Source organism: Epinephelus fuscoguttatus, linkage group LG17, assembly GCF_011397635.1.
Source record: "Epinephelus fuscoguttatus linkage group LG17, E.fuscoguttatus.final_Chr_v1".
NCBI classification, from domain to species: domain Eukaryota; kingdom Metazoa; phylum Chordata; class Actinopteri; order Perciformes; family Serranidae; genus Epinephelus; species Epinephelus fuscoguttatus.
The window spans coordinates 13,628,169-13,648,438 of record NC_064768.1 but is presented as its reverse complement, the minus strand read 5'-3'; the positions used below and the strand labels follow the sequence as shown (position 1 = coordinate 13,648,438).

The 20,270-nt window shown below is 40.4% G+C and overlaps 2 protein-coding genes across 7 annotated transcripts in view; both read left to right on the top strand.

The window, feature by feature from the left end:
- The first annotated feature begins 3,077 nt into the window (after positions 1–3,077).
- On the top strand, positions 3,078–8,041 carry LOC125904368 (uncharacterized). Its single transcript, XM_049601721.1, has 2 exons — positions 3,078–3,442; positions 7,450–8,041. The coding sequence occupies exons 1-2, from the start codon at positions 3,201–3,203 to the stop codon at positions 8,039–8,041; spliced, it is 834 nt and encodes a 277-aa protein (XP_049457678.1). The 5' UTR covers positions 3,078–3,200.
- A 5,686-nt stretch (positions 8,042–13,727) lies between these two features.
- The window catches only part of zmym4.1 (zinc finger MYM-type containing 4, tandem duplicate 1), a 34,661-nt gene continuing 28,118 nt past the window's right edge, over positions 13,728–20,270 (top strand). Inside the window, exons 1-4 of one of the 6 annotated variants that reach the window (XM_049602961.1) lie at positions 13,735–13,842; positions 13,925–14,017; positions 18,060–18,567; positions 19,905–20,054. In XM_049602961.1, coding sequence (XP_049458918.1) covers positions 13,940–14,017; positions 18,060–18,567; positions 19,905–20,054 — 736 coding nt within the window. In that variant the 5' untranslated portion in view covers positions 13,735–13,842; positions 13,925–13,939. The other 5 variants (XM_049602963.1, XM_049602964.1, XM_049602962.1 and 2 more) reach the window with 5 other exon arrangements.

Below are 20,270 nucleotides of genomic sequence, written 5' to 3'. Positions count from 1 at the left end.
CAAAACTATCTTTTAAATTGTGCTGACGAATATTTAATTGATGGCACAATTCAAATGGGATCAAAAAAGTCATTTGTCTTACATTTTTTGGATAAAATCGTCCCATCTAAGTCCACCAGAGGGGAAGGGACTGTGCCTATCTATGGTTGATGCACTTTTTTTAGCCCCTTTCCCATTGCGCACCAGTGAGATGCAGTAATGCGCCACTACAAAACACAGTCTGTCTCCATCCAAGCACCACTCAGAAAGTGATCCAAATTAGTCTACACCGAGTTTGAAGGAGAGACTGAATAAGTAAGAGATAAATAAAAGAAGTAACCACCATGAAGTTACCACAGGTTTCCATGCTGTTTTCTGCAGTTGACTAACCTGATTTCTGACCTGTCCTTGACATTGAACCTGATACATTAAAAAAAACAAAAAGGCTAATGATAAGTTAAAGCAAGTTCAATTGAAGTTGCAGCATGCAGAGGTTACAAAGATTATAGTTAATAAAAAAAAAAAACCAAACAAACATGAATGCAGTTTGACTTGATTCAGTCGTACTGGTGCATTTCATTCACCTGCTCTACCTTAGGCCTGAGCAGTTGATTAACTACCACCTCAGCCTGCCTGACTTGCCTCAGTGCTCCTGCTCTGAAGCCCGTCCGGTTACAATTAAGGGTAAAGGTGCAGTGTTTCCGCTCCTGGATCACACTTGTATCTTGAGGTCTTGGCTGTCAACCCTGGAGGAGGTCCAGCCCGGAGGGAGGAAGGCGATACGGAGAAGCCTGACTGAGGGAGGCCGAATGTGGGTCAGTTTAATGTTGACTCACCTAAGCTGTGCTCTGGTACTGTAACACACTGTAAACAGGCTGTTAGCAGCCAAAAACACAGACAGGTGACAAAAGGAAAAACGTGTAAACCTGAAACCAAATGATCCGATACAGTGTGTCTGAGTGACACAGTAACATGATGGAAATGTTAAATTGAGCATAAACCCTCAGTGAAAACGGGAAAGTTAGTTAATACCTATACTTAATCTCACAGGAAGTGTGTATCATTTATTATGGTATGGTTAGGTGAATCAGAGACAGTGTTTAATTATTACAGCAGTTCCCAACCCTTTCTAATTGATATGCCCCCACAGCCAAATAAGATAAGCTCAACAGTTCCTTTGACCCGTCTTTAATGTTCCAAATGTGTTCACTTAAATTCAAAATTATTGATTATGTAGAAGTGGATCTTTTCACATTTTTAATTTAAGTGATACTGGACTTGTTAATGTTTAGGCTTGTCATTTTTTTCTTTTGTACCGACACTTGGAGTTAACACCAGTTATCCATTTATTTCAGTAATTTCATTTGGTTGGGATTACTGTGGTGCATTTTTAATTAATTCTTAATGTAGTTCAACCTCTTTTTGTCAGTTAACAGGAGCAAAACTTCAAGGAATTAATGAAAAACAACACAACAAAGTAAAATAAGAGAAACCAAACATTATCACATTTTCCCCAAGAGTGCCAAGTTACATTAAGTGTCTCTGTTCAGTGACGGTCAGTGGAACAGGCCTATAAAATACAGCGTCACTAAAGACAGGTCTGAGAAACAATTTTTAAATAGGCTAGAGAGAAATGGTTCTTAAAAACAAGACTACTCCTGCCTCAAACTATTCAGTCATGTGTGCCTTTATATAGTCCATATATATATATAATAGCAGTACACTACTGTTTGATCAGCTCATAATAATAATAAGTTTATTTGTATCAGGGACAATGTACAAAATAACTTTAGTCTCAGAATGAGAAGAGATGCTTTGTACCGGATTTAGCTTACTAGCTACTTTCCATCCTTAGTCCCTGGGCAGGTGAGTAAGGACAACAAGAAGGTAAAAAGTGTCAACATACAAAACAAAACAATCATCTAAACACATGTGCATACACACACCCACTCACACATCACAAACACTCAGGTACAAAACATATTTCATAACAGAGGGAAATAGGAACATACAGGTATTCAAATATTACATACTTTGACAAAGTTGTAAAATCATTTAGGCTTAAGATTAATGCTGACAAGTCTGATTCCTTAAGATCCATTTTTTGAGTTCACGAGAAAAAACATTGAAGTCTGTGCAAAGTTTCAGGTTGGTTGGAAGATTGTTCCATGATTTGATGGCTTTAAAAGAGAAAGCGGATTGAGCAAAGGCAGAGCTACACTTAGGGATGTTACAATCCCCACTTGAGACAGCTCATTAGAGGTACTAGCTAACTAAATAGCATTTATTGGCATTGTTAGCTGTCTAGAATTAGCCAACAGTTAAAGCGAGCATTCTGGAAGAAGACAACCTTGTAAACGGGCATTTGTGTTATTGTAACAAATTTGACAAGTCTACCAATTCATTGCTCCCAACAGTTTGTTAGCTGATGAATGATTATCCTGCATGTGTTGTACTCATGTCCAAATATTTTCTTACGGTAAATTGGCAGGTGGTGTATGTCTCCCCCCATGTTAACCCAATGTTAGTGATGTAGCTGTTTTGTTTCAAAGTACTACCTACCCTGTACTTCCAAAATTAATATAGTTTATTTCTCATTTTCTCCTCCTTGTTCCCTATTGTGTTGTTTTCTACCTCTGCAACTATATTTAAGTAGCAGAAGAGAACAGGAAGTACTTCATCAGTACCCAATTCTTAGGTTAGAAGTGTTATGAAATCCTGCACTGGAACGGTTGAGCATGTAAGAGATGTCAGAGTCACATGTCAGACATGTGGTTTGTGAGTAAAACACATTGAACAATTGTAGTGAGGGTTCTTTCTATTTGAAGTTCACTGTATCACATTTACATTTCCTGGACTCCCTTTGCCCTGTCTGTTTACCACCTGTTCCCTCCCATTGTAAGCCGACCTGGGGAAGAGGGAAAGGGAGAGAGGGAGAGGAGGTAAAGTAGGTGGTGTCCACCTGACCAGCTCTAGCCATACATCATTAATGGGCATACATCATTGATGGTGTCCGCTGCCCACAGGTGGAGCGGTACAATCCCCTCTGCATTCACCCCCCAGGGCCCGTAGACGTACAGATCCAGGTCTTTCCAGTATCCGCTTTATCTGCTTGATATCTAAAGCGACAGTCCATGTGTATCAGGATCAATCTAGTTTAACTTTGACAAGACATTTTCAGGTAAATTCTCCTCCAGGTGTGACACAACATTTAGAGACCAATGAGTGGCACCACTGCACCCCCAACGGCTGTGCTCGGCCTGGGTTTGGACGTCAGTGGTCGGTGGCATCAAAGAGCCGTCCAAAAGAGCAGAGCTTTGGTCCAGACCTATCTGCTCACCAGCTCTGTGCACCCTCCACCCACAGCAGGAGGAAGCAAGGGGACCAGGACCCCCGTAAGGCTGCCCTCACTGGTCGCTACAGCCAAAGGGCCCCGCAGGCGAAGCAGCATGGCTCGTCTCAGGTAAGCACACAAGACTTCAGCTGAAGGACCAGAAGGGTTCAGTTTGTATGTAGCTCCAGTTTACACGTGAGTCACTGAACAAAGCATCTGTTTCTCTAAATAATTCCTTTTTTACTGTGGAGGTCATGTCTGGAAACCCCAGATTTGCAAAAACCCCTGTAGGATTTCATCTTTCATGTCTTTCCCTAACCCTAGCCTAGTGCTTTTTAAAGCCTAAACTTAACCAGGTCTTAACCGCAACATTTTCACAATTTAAAACTTTGATACAAGAATATTTTGAAGTGGCTCGCTAGAGTATCTCAAATCTAGGCTGATTATCTACACACAACCACCTTGGTCTGGATCAGACAAAAATGACAAATTCTGAGAGATGTGTTAAAAATTATTTTCATTTTTCATCCAGAAAAACTAGAAAAGTCTGCGATTTTGGAAACACCTTTAGAACAGCAGTAAGTTTTGTTAAACAAAATAAATGGGTATTTATTATTTATGTTAGCTCAGTGACTCAGATGTAATGGTAATATAAGAGAAGTAACCATTAGGGCTGGTGCATACGAGAACATTTACAATGGAGGGAATGTGGTTAATTTATTTAATGTCTCTGTCAGTAATTCTGACCCTAATTGCCCTGATTTGATTAAAAAAAAAAACCTATATATGGGAGTAAAATTAAAGGAATACTTCATCCTCCAAATGATTATTTGCATATCAATTACTCACCGTGTGTTATATTAAATTGGTGAAAAAAACGTTGGGGGACCACAACTGGGGACGAAACATCTGCTGACTTTTCACATTTTCACTAAAACTGTACAATATAAAACTCTCCTGCATAAACAACACAGGCGCATTACTCATCCTTCTGTGATTGTTTACTAATGTGGCAGTGTTAAATGCAGTGAAAATGCAAATGTTTGGGAAGTGCTGAGCATACAATTGGATAAATGACACTTGGATTATACTGCACGAGTTGTGCGAGACTTTGTCAACAGATGTTTTGATGTACTTTTGCTGTTTTTTTGCTGAATGAGGCCTCCTATGACTTTATTTCATCAAGAATTTTTGAATTCTTTGTTCACCATGGAGTGAGATGAGAAAAAACAAATGTTTCTTTCCAAATTCAATGTAACACGAAGTGAGTAACTGAAATTCAAATGATCATGTAGGGGGTAAAGTATCCCTTTCATAAAGGGTGTGGATCACAATGACTTGGTCTGAAAAACTGTCAATTAATTAGAAGATTAAATGGAAACTATACTGATAATCGATTAATGGTTTAAAGCCAAAATGCCAAACAAAGCCTGCTTCTTCAGTGTAAGGATTTGTTGATTTTCTTTTTGATATGTGACAACAAACTGAATATCTTTGGATTTTAAACTGCTGGTGAGACTAAAAACAATCTGAAAACATCACCCTGGGTTCTCCAACTTCAGTGATGTGAATTTGTTTTCCTGTAGTTGACATTTTATATGATTAACTGAGATAATGCAGGACAACCACCCTTCTACCTGGCTTAATCTTGGCAAGGTGCTGTAAACATCAATGAGTCCCAACTGGTGGAAAACAGAGTGAAACACTGCATACAAGTAATAATAAAAAAAAACGATAACGAGCAAATCTTTCTGTCTGTGATTGTTAGTCAGTAATGATTGTGCTTAAATGTTTTCTATTTATATTTAATTTATTTATTATTTGCATGGGTTAACGTGGAGCTTTTTCTCCTCTAAACTGACAGGTTGTTTACAGACTGTTGACTAAGGCACACTTGTGATTTTCATGTAGCTATATAAATAAAACCTGACTTTATTGAGAACTTTTTGTATTAAATGACTTAAAAATGACATCAAAACATCTTTTAAAAAAAGACTAAGACAGGCCTGTTAGTGATAAATGACACCAGGTGCAGATCTTGCAGCAGCTGCAGCGTCTCTGCATGTTTGATGTGATTAATCACCTGTATGTCATCTCCACTCTCACATCTCCGTCTCTATTCATTTCAGCAAAAGTGCCTGTCAAAGCTTCAACGCTTGACTGGAATTACACCGTAATTGTTTCCTCTCTGGTCCGTCCCAATTTGATAGCATAATGTAGGCCACTTCTTTACCCCCCCCTCCTGGTTTGCTTTGAGTACAGAAGGCTAGGGACCAGTGTGTCATAAATCTCAGGTGTGGAAGCCGATCCGTCGCCTGATGCAACACCCACACTGGCTTCACGCACAGGAGGGAGAAACCTGAGCGAGGCACATACACACACTTTAAGCTCTTAAACACAAACACACATGCCTCCCTGTCTGACAGAGTATTTGATGGCCTCCACTCACCCAAGCAGAGCAGGTTTTGAATAACCATCAAATAGATGAGGAGGAAGAAGAGGAAGATTTCTGATGTGTGAATATTTTTGTTTTGTTAGACATGACGGTATCAGTCTGTTAGTAAGTGACTCCACCTCTTTGGTCCAGACTGGAAAATATTTCAACACCTATCTGATGAATTGTCACTGGATTTTGTACAGACATTCATGGTCCCCAGAAGATGAATCATAATGATTTTCTTGATGCCCTGACCTTCCCTCTAGCACCGCCATTAAAAACATGGGATTATTGTTTGGCTGAAAACTACTGGATGGATGGCATTGAAATTTGATACAGACATTGACGCATTCCTCAGAATGATTGTAATGACTTTGGTGATACCTTCACTTTTTATCACCGTCAGGTGAAATTTGTACTTTGTCCAATACTTTGGTTTATGGCTGAATACCTGCAAAACTAATGTCATTGCTATTAGCCTTAGCTGTACTTTGCATTTTGTGCTAATTGCATGCTAACATGCTAAACTAAGATCATGAACACAATAAACATTATTCTGGCTACATATCAGCATTTTAGCATTGTCTTAATGAGCATGTTAGCATGCCAGTACAGTCTCATGGAGCCACTAGCATAGCTTTATACTTGTAGTTTTTTTTTTTTATTTGCCATGCTTGGTCCACCTCTTTCGTCCAAACTGGAAAATATCTCAACAGCTACTGTATAGATGGACGAACAATTTGGTACAGACCATGGATGTATGAAGAGAACTGGATACAGTGTTTTAGGCAGGGCCCTGTTTAGCCCTATGAAAGCTGCTCAGTGGGGTATGGGGCCAAAAAAAAATCTTTCAGTTTTGTAGCTCTTCAAGACTTTGCAAATGTTATTGGACCGAATGGGTACAAGTCACTTTGTAGGGGCTGTGATGCTCAAGAAAATGTATCCACTGATTTACAAATGTCTCTTTCACAATGTAAGTTAATAGGAAAAAGTATTTTTGGGTCCGATGGCATCATGTGACGGATGTAATTCCACTATTTGGCCACCATGAAAACTGGCTTCAAAGCACAACGCTCTTTCAGGGGGCCTGGTGCAGGTATTTTTTTTTAAGGTATTTTTTGGGGCATTTTAGCCTTTAATTGACAGGACAGATGAGTGTGAAAGGGGGAGAGAGGGGGGGAGTGACATGCAGCAAAGGGCCACGGGCTGGACTCGAACCTGGGCCACCCTCACCTATAAGCATGAGCTTTGGATGGTGACTGAAAGAGTGAGATCACAGATGGCTGAAATTAGTTTTCTCAGTAGGGTGGCTGGGCTCAGCCTTATAGATAGCTCAGACATCTGGAGGAAGCGCGGAGCAGACCCGCTGCTCCTTCACATCAAAGGGGCCAGTTGAGGTGGTTCAGGAATCTGATCAGGATGCCTCCTGGGCGCCTCCCATTAGTAGGAACCAGGGCAATGGAGGCAATAACCTCTGCAGCACTCTTAGAGGAAATGTTAGCATGCTAACACACTGATCTACAGTGGCAAACATTAGCAAACATTAAGCCAGCAAACCATGAGCATGTTAGCATTCACTGTGAGTGTTAGCATCTAACTTAAAGCAGTGCTGTGCCTTAATACAGCCTCACAGAGCAGCTGCCTTGGCTTATCAACTCCTGAAAATGTTTTTGCTAATAAACAGTTGCTGTCTCCACAGCCTCAGTGAGCCGTCCCTCCTCACCCCAAATGAGAGCATCCTTTTCGAGGGATTCTCAAGCAACCGTCACCCCAGTGTTTTACAAAAGCGACCCCCACCTCCTCCACTTTCCAAGTCATCAGTCCTGCTCCCCTGCAAGACCTGCCACCCATCAGGGATCAGCCAGCCTCACCAGCAGCAGAACAACCAGCAGGTCCCAAGCTGCAGCAGACCGGCCTATATCCACTTCTCCCAGGCCATCCAGCCATCCACCAAGCCAAAACCAGCGAGACGTCATTCACACAACCCTGCCCTGAGCCCAGAGATGGTCCAGGGTGATCTCCGACCTTTAGTGATGCAGTATCGCAACTCACCGTCCCAGGGAGAGCCTTTGTCTATCATTGGGAAGCCTTGTCTCCCGAGCTGCAGTGAACGCCCCTCTCTAGCTGCAGGTTCAGCTCGCACTCAGCTTCATGTGTTTCTGCCCACAGAGGCTGAAGGAGAGGAGGTGGACAGTGAGTCTGTGGATGAAGGCTTCATGGATGAGTTGGACAATAAGATAACTTCTCTGAAGCTCCAGCAGGGAGCATCAAAGACACTTACATACCACTAACACAAAATCTGCTGGTGTAGCACTATCTGACCAAAAGTATATGGACAACCCTGTTCACATACATGTTGTGTATTTTGGGTTTGTGACTATTTTTTTATGATTTCGGCTAAATCCTTTGGTCAAATCAAAGGAAAACTAAATGCTGCAGCAAGACCATGATATCTTAGACAATAGTGGGCCTCCAACTGTGTGGCAGCAGTTTAGGGAAAGCCCTGCATCAACATGACAATGTCCCTGCAAAGCTGGATCCATAAAGACATGAGGTCCTGAATTTGGTGTGGAATAACTGTAGAGTCCTGACCTCAACCCCATCCAGCACCTTGTGGATAAACCATAGACTGTATATAAAGATGGATGACACATCTCCATCTTCCCCCTCTGTACAAAAATGAAATATGGCCACTGACATCTTGAGCTGGTGACCTCATTTGGAGTCAGTATCTGATTGATTTTGTCCCATACTTGTATCTGTAAAATACTAAAATATTGCTTTACCTGACTTGTTATCAGAGTTAATGCTAATAAATAACTTTTCTAACTAATCTAGGTCACTCTGTGTGGACAGCAAAATGTATTTGCAATATGTAAATTGATACGTTTCTTACCATCAACCAAAGATTAACTTGTTAAACCCATTGTTTTGAAATTACACATTGAAAAATCACGTGTAATGTTCAAGCGTCCACATACTTTTGGTTGTATAGTGTACGTCTTTCAGTGCAGCCTGCACCTAAATATGCTGCTAAAAAGGTGATGCATTGACCATGGAGACAAATTAAAAACATGGATGTCACTCATGCAGATTTATAAGCTAAATTACAAAAATAATCCTTAAAATATATATGAATAGTTTCTTATTAGACAAAATCTTTTTTATTTGACTTAGTAGACAAGGCTTTGGGTGAAGGTTAAGGTTCCTTGTTTCATAACTAAGAAACACAGAAATACATGTTGAGAGTTTCCTCAAAACAAATATAATTTTTTGTATATTATGTGGCAACTGTAAGTATATTTTTCATGTATTATTCATATGAGTGTGCAGACATTTTCATTGCTACCCTGCTCCTGTTGAAGTCATGAGCTTACACACAGCTCTGCTAATCATGAGAAGAGTTTGGGTGTTAAAGTATGTGTGAACATAAATTCAGTATGTTGTGCAACTTGATGGAGGAAATATTTGAGAGAAAAACTGAGGCTGGGTTACTTCAATGTGACAATAAGTTATTCATAAATCTACCTTTTTAAACAGTGTCTGAATATGCAGTTAGCTGAAGTTGAAGCTGTACGTGAGGAGCGACTTTATGGTCATGTTGTTACAATTAATTTATTTTGTAATGTAATTCATGTAACTATTTACTTCCCAACACTGTGATGATACTAAAACTACTGATCAGTTATTTTTCCACTGTCAGTTTTTATTTAGTTTCTGTCGACTCTGAATGAAGTGTGTTTTACATGTTAAAATACTGTTTATTTAAATGGAGTATGGTGGATTTGAAGACAGCGATTTTGGGTCTGTTTCTGGTTAAAAAAAAAAAAGATCTCACTCTTTAACAAAAAGATCTATCTCTGTAGGGATCCTTTCCATAAGCTTGTCAGACACAATCTGAGCCTGTCAGTGGCAACAGCTATCACTTTTATTGGACATAAATTGATAATGTGATAATGCCTGGAGTATTTACTTTGCAGCCTGGCCTCTGCTCTCGCTCAATACTGGATCAGTTTTAAAAAATGTTGTTCCCATTAGTCACTTAGACACAAAAACATGAAAATAAATGCAAAGCAGTGCAACAGTGCAAAATTCATGCCAGGGTTTAATTTAAATAAATAATTAAAAAGGAAAAAACCTAAAGGCACATTTAAGGCACATCTATAATAGTATGTAGACTAATTAAGAATCACTGAACATATTCAGCTGGTGCACAACTTATAGATGGAAGCAAATGAGACTTTCCTTGTCCAAAGATCACATTTCAATTACATAGCCTACTTTACAGTTAAAACATGCAATTACACAGTTAATATGGCTTTTTTTTTTTTTACCGCTATTTCACTGTATTTATCAGGGGCATAGCACTAGATTCTGGGGCCCCTGTAGTCTATGTGGGCCTATCACCCTTCCTCTGTTGATTTATGTCTCTCCATGCACCTTTTGATAAATCAGTTTGCGTTCTGCCCCTTTCATCTCTTTTCTTTTTTTCCGGAGCCCTAATTTCCATTTCTTGGTTAAGAAACATGACAGTGTTGTTGATGCTCCAGCAGCATAAGCAGTCACTCACTTGGCTCTAGCTGCATTTATTCCCCGCTTTCCACCAAAATTAGCACATGTACACAGGTTGTTTAAACACAGGTAAACCTGCTAACAATAGGCCATAGACTCCTTTCTCATTGCCAGTAGACCAGAGCTGTGTATATGGCTCAGCAGCAGAGGACTATACCTTTCTGTGTGTGTGTGTTGGAGATGGTTACTTCTCTTTATATATCTCTCACTTATTTAGTCTCTATTTCAAACTCAGTGCAGACTAATTTGGATTGATGTTTGAGCGCTGCTTGGGCGGAGACGGACAGTGTTTTGTGGTAGCTCACATCTCACCAGTAAAGGAGCTAAAATTAGCGTGTTCACTCAGGTGTTGTGTTCCCATCAATGCTGATCAGAGGCGGAGGCGATAAATACCTGAAACAACTACAGAGTCATAGGAAAGGCTGCAATCAGCATTCACACCTGGAGAGTGAATGCTGATTGCAGCCTTTCCTATAGCATTAGAAAGCCAGATGTTAGCGGATGTTAGCAGGTTGTTTGTGCGAAGGGAAAGGGTCTTTAGAATCCTCGTGCAAGAGCAGATTAAATAATTTAGCACCTTTAAGAGGTGAGCAGGGCCTCAGGGAGTTTGTACTATTTTTTTCCACAACGTTCAGTCTTTCAGCTGATTTATTAAGCCAAATTTAATTTGTTGTGTACTAATTACATAGAAATAAAAAGCTGCAAACACAATTAATTTTTCAATCCAGGCTTTTCGAGGACCCCCCTTCCGTTGAGGCCCTGGGTAATCAGTCCCACTTTCCCCTCGCTATGATGCTCCTGGAATTTATGTACTTTTCAGAATCTTTGTAAAAAACATTAAAGGTTTGCAAACTTACACTTAGGTACATACAATTTGGCAAGACTAATCAATAGATTCATGAGATAGGGGAGACTGGGCATGATTGTAACACTTTTTATCTCAGCGCCTGTAACTCGCTGAATTTTTGTGTTAGAGCTCTTAAATTTCGGCCCAAAGTACCCTTAGTTCACGACTACAAATTGCACTTTTTTTCAACTTCTCCGACTATATCACAGGATTCATTAACTGTTGTCAAATGCAAGGAGCTCCATTATCACAACCTGCCAGACTACCAGGGTAACTTGTATCACAACAGCGATAGTAACAGTGAAGACATAAAAACTACACAATAACAAAAAGAAAACATAAAAAACTGATACATACAATATTAACCACTTCCTCTAAGGTCTAACGTGCTAACCTGTACCTGTCAGATGCTCAGTATTTCAAAAAAACTTTTGCAAACTGTGTTTCAACGATCCCCGCCCCTTTCAACCAGTGTTTAGCTAGCTGTGGCAGCATGGTGGTTTGAAATAATTAAGCAATATCACACTCGAGCTTGTGATGTTGTACTGTGATATCGTCACGGCTGTGATTCGGTCATAGGCACGAGGCCGCAGGCCAAGTGCCGAAGACAATCACAGCTGTGATGATATCACAGTACAACATCACAAGCTCGAGTGTGATATTGCTTTTATACAACAGTTCAACAGTTAAATAAGCAAGGCTGATTAAGAAATGTTGAAAAATGAGGACAAAATAGATAATTTAAGTATTTTATTTGTCTTCCGCCAACAAAAATAGTTCCCTCAGGACTCCGCTGTCACCGTTGCTATGTAACGCAGACATGGTGCGCCAGGCACTTACTCTTTATACACATTTATCTGCACGTTTCCATTAATTGTGCAGTCGGTGAAATAAGTCTCTGGTGACTGCATGGTGGACTGTCGCTTCACAGGCACAGCTGACACTGCCTTCTGATCTGACAGTATGTTGCTTTTCTCCAAGTCATTGAGCTCCGCTGATGAAACACTGACAAACCTGGATGTGTGCTCAGATGGATTCAGCTTCTCCTCTCCCTCATCTTCCTCTGATGACCATTCATAGTTCAATTCAAAACTTATTTTAGGAAATAAATCCATATTTTTGGCTGTTTGACAGTGGATGAATTAATTAGCCTACAACGCAACTGCTGACCTAACTGACACTAACCGTCAGTTTTGATTTGATTGTTGATTGCAATCAGCTGTGAGGCGGAGTGATACATACACAGTGAAATAACCGTGATGTTGTACTCCAATATCATCACGGTTTTACTGTCTCTTGGCCAATCAGATTGCAGGGCCGGAACTAACTGTTGTATAATATGAAATGACATGCCTCATATTTCACCTAAGAGACTAATCCCTAATCTAATACAAGTTACATAATTCTAATTTCAACAATACCAGTACTAATCAAAATATAGACTTGGTCCAAAAAATTACTTTCATACCTGAAAATTAGTATTTTGGCTTTAAAATCTGCATACTCCTTCACACAGCTATGAATTTCACATGCAAGGTCAGGAAGGAAGGGGTCATACAATAAATGCATTATATGATTTAAGAGTAGACTTTTCTTTTTGCTAAAGCTTATAGTTAGGGCTGGCTCAGGCTTGCCTTGGACCAGCCCCTAGTTAGGCTGATGTAGGCCTAGTCTGCCAGGGGACCTCCTGATACACTGAGCTCCTTCTCACCTTCTCTCTCTCAGATTCTGAAAAGTTGGTATTTCTTCATTTGCTAACACTCATGTTCTGGTACTGCGTGTCACTAATTCATCTTCTTCTCCAGAGCCTTTGTGCGCCACCGTCTCGCAGTTTTCCTCGAATTGTGGCTACGCCTGGATTGTGGGTCATGGTTATGCTGCCGTCGTGGTCCTGCCTGATGCCTCCTACTACTTTTGCTGTTGTTATTAGTCATACTTCTACTATTATTATACACATATAACTATTATTGTCATATTGTCAAATATACTACCAAGATGCTGTACTATTATTATTACTAAAATCAAAGTTATTGTAGCTATTGTCATTACTGTTTGTCCCTCTCTCTCTCAATGTCTCATTTTGTTACAAGGATCACTGTACATTTATTATGTTTATGTGTTCTGTACATGAGACATCTGTTGCACGTCTGGCCGTCCTTGAAGAGCCCCCCCCAGTTGCTCTTCCTGAGGTTTCTGCCAGTTTTTTATCCCTGTAAAAAGGTTTACTCGGGAAGGGGAGTTTTTCTTCATCTGCTGTGAGGGTCCACGGACAGAAAGATGTTGTGGGCTGCAAAGCCATCTGCGCAAATTGTGATATGTGATATTGGGCTTTATAAATAAAATTTGATTGAATTCAATTATAAGCAGTGCTGTTACAACCATCAAATTTCTTTTCACAGGCAAAGAATCCGAAAATAACATGCTCATAAAGCAATGCAAAGTCTTTCTTTTGCGCTGATGTTCCCCTCGGCCTAAAAGTAGGCTATGTGTCCTGTTGTTGGTGTTCCCATAAATATGCTGGACACTTTAAGAGTGGACTAATTCCGGAGGATGGCGGTAGTGCAACATGAAGGATGCAAGCGGCCATTAAAGCCCGAAGAAGAAAAAGAAGTCAACAAAAGAAGAAGACATGCTCTGCGACGCGCGAGACTGAATGCAAAATATGTAACGCTAGTAAGGAATCTTATTGAAAGTGTTTGACGGTTGAAGAGTGCTTTTTAATAATTCGCATTTTATTTGCAAACCCACACATCAGGATTTTGGAGCAAACATGGCGGCTACGGAAACTGGCGACGGACACGAACGTCTGGCCACCAATCAAGGCTCGCCTGTCCAAGAGTCTGGCGCGGTAATGTTCTGCACGTTGTTAGGGCTGTATACATTCATTATAACACTCATACACGAAGACGTTGCTATATCTAACATTATTCCATCCGTAAATGCCATTTAATCAGCACAGTGGTTAGTTACTGTGGCGTGCGGACATACTGGCGCGATAAAGGCTAGCTAACCGTAGCGAGCTAGCGGGCAGGCAGAGAGGTGTGCATACTTGCAAGCAAGCTAGCGTTAGCTTAGCAAATGGTGAGCTAGTTCTCTTCGTGTTTAACGTTAACGTTAAAGGAGGTGTAATTTGGCAGCTTATCATCATATCATGGCTGAATCCAGGGAAGCAATTCGGACGGAGGTAATTAACCACCCCATTTGCATACTAGCCGTGCAGCTGTAACGGGTAGTTGTGTTTACACTGCACGAGCAGTGTTGCAATATCAGCAACAAGCTAACTTGTCGTGTTTGATTGTTTAGTGAAGATGCACGGTTAAAGCAGTGTGCGCGCTAATGTCAATTTACGTTGAAGCTATGTGGACTTGAATGCAGCTGAGCTGTGTTTATATTATGTGACATGGATGTCGGCTGTGATTACATTCGAGCTAGCTTCATTGTAAAGTTAAGGACATCTTAAACACAGGCATGTTGGAGGGCTCAGTCGACATGGGCATGTAAATAAGTCTAATACCTACCTTTTCCGTAAAAACAAATAGTTAAATGGCTCAACTGTAGCTCTCTGCAATGACTGTACAGCTGCATCGACCGTTTTATCAGCAACCTATTTAACATTTATCACAGCTTTGCTCAGCGGAGGTAGACTTTTACCTGTAAAGGGATAGTTTGGAGTTTTTGAAGTGGGGTTGTATAACATGGCGGCCGGCAAGCCCCCAGTTTGGAGAAGCAGACAGGAGTAATGGAGAGGAAGAGAAACAATGTACTGCTGTGGATTGGGGGGGGGGGGGGGGACTTAAAAAAGTCATTATTTGTTCAAGTGCACATATGATATTTTCATTGCTTTATCATGACCTTTACCTCTTGCACTGCACTTTGTCAACCATAGAACTTCTCTATTCCAAGCATAAGTCCAACTGTGCAGGTCAGCTGTTTGGGTCAGAAAGTGCTGTTGCCAGATCAGTCTGAAATCAAACCTCACTTTTCTAAAGATTTCAAAGATGGTGCGTCTGTGTGCTTTTCCGGGCTGTTCAAACAAAGAAACTTCCTGGTCCCCATATATATTTCACCGTGTTCCGTTGATCGATATTGACCTTAGACAGCTGTGGCTAGCTGCACTGAAGAGAGACATCAACTCTCCACCTGCAAAATTGAAACAACTCCGCGTTTGCAGTAAACATTTCTCTGAAGAGGATTATGTATTAAGATTACTGCCAAATAATCGAGTGAGACATATGCTGAAGAGCACTGCTGTACCCAAACATCAGGTAAGATAGCTCCAAATATGTCCACATAAATAGAACGGCTTACCAAACAGCCAGTAAAAAATACATAGATTTCTTGGCGGGTGGAGTAAATTACATTGATCATCTTGTTACAATGCAGTATCCTGCTGGGAAACCTTGGGTCCTTGCATCAATGTGTATGCCATTTGACATGCTCTATCCACCCAAACACCATTGTAGAGTAGTCATAGAAGTACATACCCTCATGGCAACAGCACTAGCTAAAGGCAGTGGCCCACCCAACAGGACAATGCTGGGTGGGGGGGTCTGTGTCAAGTGGAATCCAAATGAATGTCAAGACCCAAGGTTTCCCAGCAGAACATTGCATTGTTACCAAATGATCAATGTTTTTAACATCTGTTAGTGGTTTTAATGTTTTGGCTGATTGGTGTGTAAGCACAGTATGCAGAAGTTCTATGGTTAACAAAACATTGTGCCAAAGTAAATGGCTGTCTGATGGCAAGGTGAAGTGGTGAAAATATTCTTCTTATTAATGTATTAATATAGTGCCCACTTAAACTGATGTTGATTTTTTTTTTTTTTTTTTTTTTGAGTAACTAAAATACATTTTGCAGCTGCCCCCATCACCAGCAGTGCATTGCTTTGCTTCTGTGATGTTACTCCTCTGTTTTTCTAAAAATAGGGTTGTGCCAACCTCCACTGTAGGTACTGCACTGATTATGGATAAGTACCTCATACATCCACACGTTAAAAAAATTATAGGTAACCTTATAATTATATTTTTTACACCGGCATGAATTTAAACACATGGGTCAACAAGACCTTTATTTAACTGTATTTAAAATGATGGATGCATTATATGGATTTCTTCTCAGCCCACACCACTAACCATGAACTAACCCATTAGATTTACCACTAACTAACCCATTAGATAACCAATAATTTCATCTTTTTGTATTTTAAAAGGAAGTGCATGACCTGTAGTTTAAGCTCACCTGTGGGTAAGAAAGGCTAAGATGTAGTGATTTGATATTCCACAGCCCTAACCTAACTAAGTCTAACTGAAATCACTACTGTGATCACAACAAAAACAAAGAACAGTTCTGACTCTTTAAAGTTAATTTATATTTTTGGCAATGTATTTCAAAGAACTTCCCAAGATTTTTTGCTGCAGAATCGAACTTAAATGCTTTGACATAATCTGTCATGTTAATGTGTTATACGCAAGTAATCCCTGCGGAGACAGTTGGTGACAGTCCGCCTGCACACACACTGTGACAGGGCTAACTGGGTTAGACAGCACTGTCTAACCTGTTTAACAGCTACAGGGTGTCATATTATGGACCTTGGACATTGCAGTACCACTGTTTGGCCACTACGAAAATTGGCTTCAAAGCCCAGCGCACTTCCTGGGGGCCTGGAGGAGTTGGATGGTCGTGGAACAGACCCTTGGTGCAATCATGTTGTCTTCCCTTGAAACTTTGAAAGACTTCTAAACTCTTGACGACATGTTTGGCCCACCAGTCAGCATGTTGAGCTTGTTTCTTCTCCTTCTTCTTTATATATGTTATGCATCCCTAATTAAAAAGGTGACAAAATTATTTATGTGAATACTTACCAAAAATAAGTTTGAAACACAGCTCCATGGACATTGCTTGTAATGTGCGATTGGTTGACGTGGTCATTGGGTATCAGGCAGGGTATGAAATTAACAAAATATTTTGGGGGCAATTTTGGCCCCCACGGTCTAAAAAATGGGGGTATTTTCAAAATGTTTGGGGGCCATCAAAAAATTGTTATTATGTTCTAACAATAAGCACATGAAAAGCAAAACCAACTAAGATAGCGTCTTCACTCTTCAGTAGAAACCACTATAAATGAAATAAATAATGGGTTACATAAAGTTATGGTTGCAAAATATCACTAAGATTTCCTATAATTCAACCAGTTTAAATGTGATGATTTAACCATTAATCTACTCATAGCAGTACTAAGGTTTCACCACATTACAGTTACTTTTACTGTTAAAAAGGCCAAATTACTATAAATTCCTTAGATGCAATCCTGGAAGTAAGTTAATTTAAAATTTAACATTCATTCTACCTTAATTTTTCATTAATTTGTCATTGTGTAGACACAGATCACCCAAGAAATGGTTGATTTATACTTATGGTACAGCAAAGCCCCCTCCCCTTCTCTGTCAGATTACTCTCATGTAATCAGTGCAATCTCGTTGATTATGTCTGGAAAATTAGTTGAAGACGTGACGGTAAATCAGTTTAATAAAAATAAAATTATACTTCTTATACTAATTATACTACTAATGTCAGATTGTAATACTGTTAAAAATATAAATATATATATATAGTTGTTTTGAAAACTTGGAGGCAATTTTGGCCCCCGGAACATGGCTTTTGGGGGCATTCTTGGATAATTTGCGGGCCAAATGGCCCATGGCCCTTGCTAATTTCTGACACTGGTATCAGGTCTGGGAATCACCAGAGGCTCTACGATATGATATTATTATTAAGTCACAATACAATATTATAGACAAACCAGCAATATGAGAATCTTATTTTTGAATAACACAACAACAGTCAGTATTCTTGCATTGTACAAAAAGTTAACTGTTCATTATCTTCACAGGTAACAGAGGGGACAGACAGTGAAGCCATGGAAGCTGTTTCAGAGCCAGGAACATCAGTAGATGTTGGGGACCCGGAGCTTGTTCACACAGCATCTCCTAGACTCTCTGAACATGGAGAAGAGGATGACTTTGCTGCTGCTGAGAATGAAATGGAAGGTAAAGAAACTGAACCTAAAGAAAGTGATGAGACTTCACAGCCCTCTCTCCTTCCAGATGAGACAATCAGCACAGTTTTGGTTGAAGGTGGTGAGCCAGGTAGCACCTCAGATCCCGAAAAAGAGGTGAAAACTGAGGAAGAGTTTGAAACAAATGAACCAGACATCAACACTAAGGAGGACATTAGCGAGCAGCCAGTGAAGAAATTGGGGCTTTCTACAGCAGAAGACCTTGACGAGATGATGGATATTGGTACAGTGGATCAGGTGGAACAGGAAGCTCAGATGAAAGAGGAGCAGGATAACTTGATGGATGTGGATTGTAGCCGTTCATCTACCACTTCAACAGCAGGTAAAGTTAAACCTGAAGTTTTAACATTTCATGTACAGCAGTTAGTGGGTCCAAACCAATGGGTGGTTTCTTCGTATTTATTTATTTTGATACACGGGTAAAAATTGGTCAAAAGGTGACAAAGCATTATTCTGAGTAAGTTATTAACACTTAGGTCTTAGGTCAGAAACATTGCATGCAATGGTCCACCTTTTCAGCCGCTTTCTCTTGCCCGTTTTACACACAGATCGCATTGTAGGGCCGCCGAGAAGTTCCTCTTCTAATCCACCTTTACATTGTTGCATTGCATTTGCATCATGTCGCTCCAGTGTGTGATTTTAGACAGCATGCCAGCATCCCGGAAGCAAAAGGGCTGTGATGGGTGTGATGTGTAACACAACAGCGTAAGGCTGTAGTGTTACATGTCAGCAGCTCTTTCTAAACAATAACAATGGCATAACATGGCAATAGCGATCATTCACTGTTCCCCTATATGGCAGCTGATTTCGTCCTCTGCTTGGTGGGTAAAATGCTCATAGAATCATTGTTTTACCAATTAGTAGACAATTTCGGTTGCTGTTCTTCTTTGAGTTAGCTGCTAACTGCTACTTTTTAAATCTTTCGGCGGTGGGTCACACACATAACATGTCTTCAAAATGTCACACCCGTCCTTTCTATGGTCCTGTCCTGCAGGCTGTCCTTTTTCAAAGACCTTTTTTTGCTGCTGTTACTTTCTCCACTGCCAGCTTAAAGGTGAGACAGCTCTGCCGTCCATTCCGGGATTGTACTTTTCAAAGAAGAACAGCAAGACATATTAACAGCGAAACATTCCTGTCTTAAACAGGAAGTGTAAAAGAGGCTTCTGTCTCTGTTTCCCTTTCGCTCTCTCTCTCTCAGAACACACAGAAACACACACATTGGAGTGCGTTGCGGGGTTTAGTCCTAATTGTCTCAGTCTTTAGTCCTGACAACAAGTGACTGTAATGCAGAAAGTTGGCACCCGACAGACTGTCTGTCTGATTTTTAAGTCTGAACCTGACCCGAGTCCGACGCAGTTTGTTACCTGACATAATTGTTGTTATAGACAGTGTGTAAGTGACCATCATAAGGCTACTGTTACGCACAGTCAAACACACTGTTCGCACAGCAGCGCAGCATGTCACTGTACACACACTCAATTGGAGTGGAGCTTGTGCTGTGTTCAGGCGTTGTCACGTAAATAACAAATTCCAGCACTTGAATAGGCCATAGCACAACACAACAGCATGTCAAGTGGCCTGAACCCGAGCAAAAGTTTGATTTGTTTTCTGGATTTCAATTTCTTTCAATTATTATTTAATAAACTTTTTCCCTCACAGCCTCAGGGGTGGAGAACAGTAACACTGTTGAGGAGGAAACTGATGTGAAGCCCACTGTATTACCACCACCTGCAGAGGAGGATGTGAAAGTGGCTTTAGATTCGATGCAGTCCGGTTCATCTCCATCGTCTGAAGCCACAGCCAGTACAGGTGAGTGACTTCAAAGCAGTGGTAATCGGGGTGCTTTCCTCAAAGCAAACTTAAGTGTTTTGCAATTAACGCAAGCTTAAATAATTTTACTAACCTGATTTTAAATGAGAAGATCCCTACAAGAAGTCTCTTAAACTTAGTTGCAGGAAACATTTTGGCAAAGCGTTTTACCTGCCTGATTTTGTAGACTTGATTTATTTTTATTTTTGTAATATT

Coding starts and splice junctions, on each gene's coding strand:
- LOC125904368 (XM_049601721.1), top strand. CDS start 3,201: ATGAGTGGCACCACTGCACCCCCAACGGCTGTGCTCGGCCTGGGTTTG. Junction 3,443..7,449: donor AGCAGCATGGCTCGTCTCAG/GTAAGCACACAA, acceptor CTGTCTCCACAG/CCTCAGTGAGCCGTCCCTCC.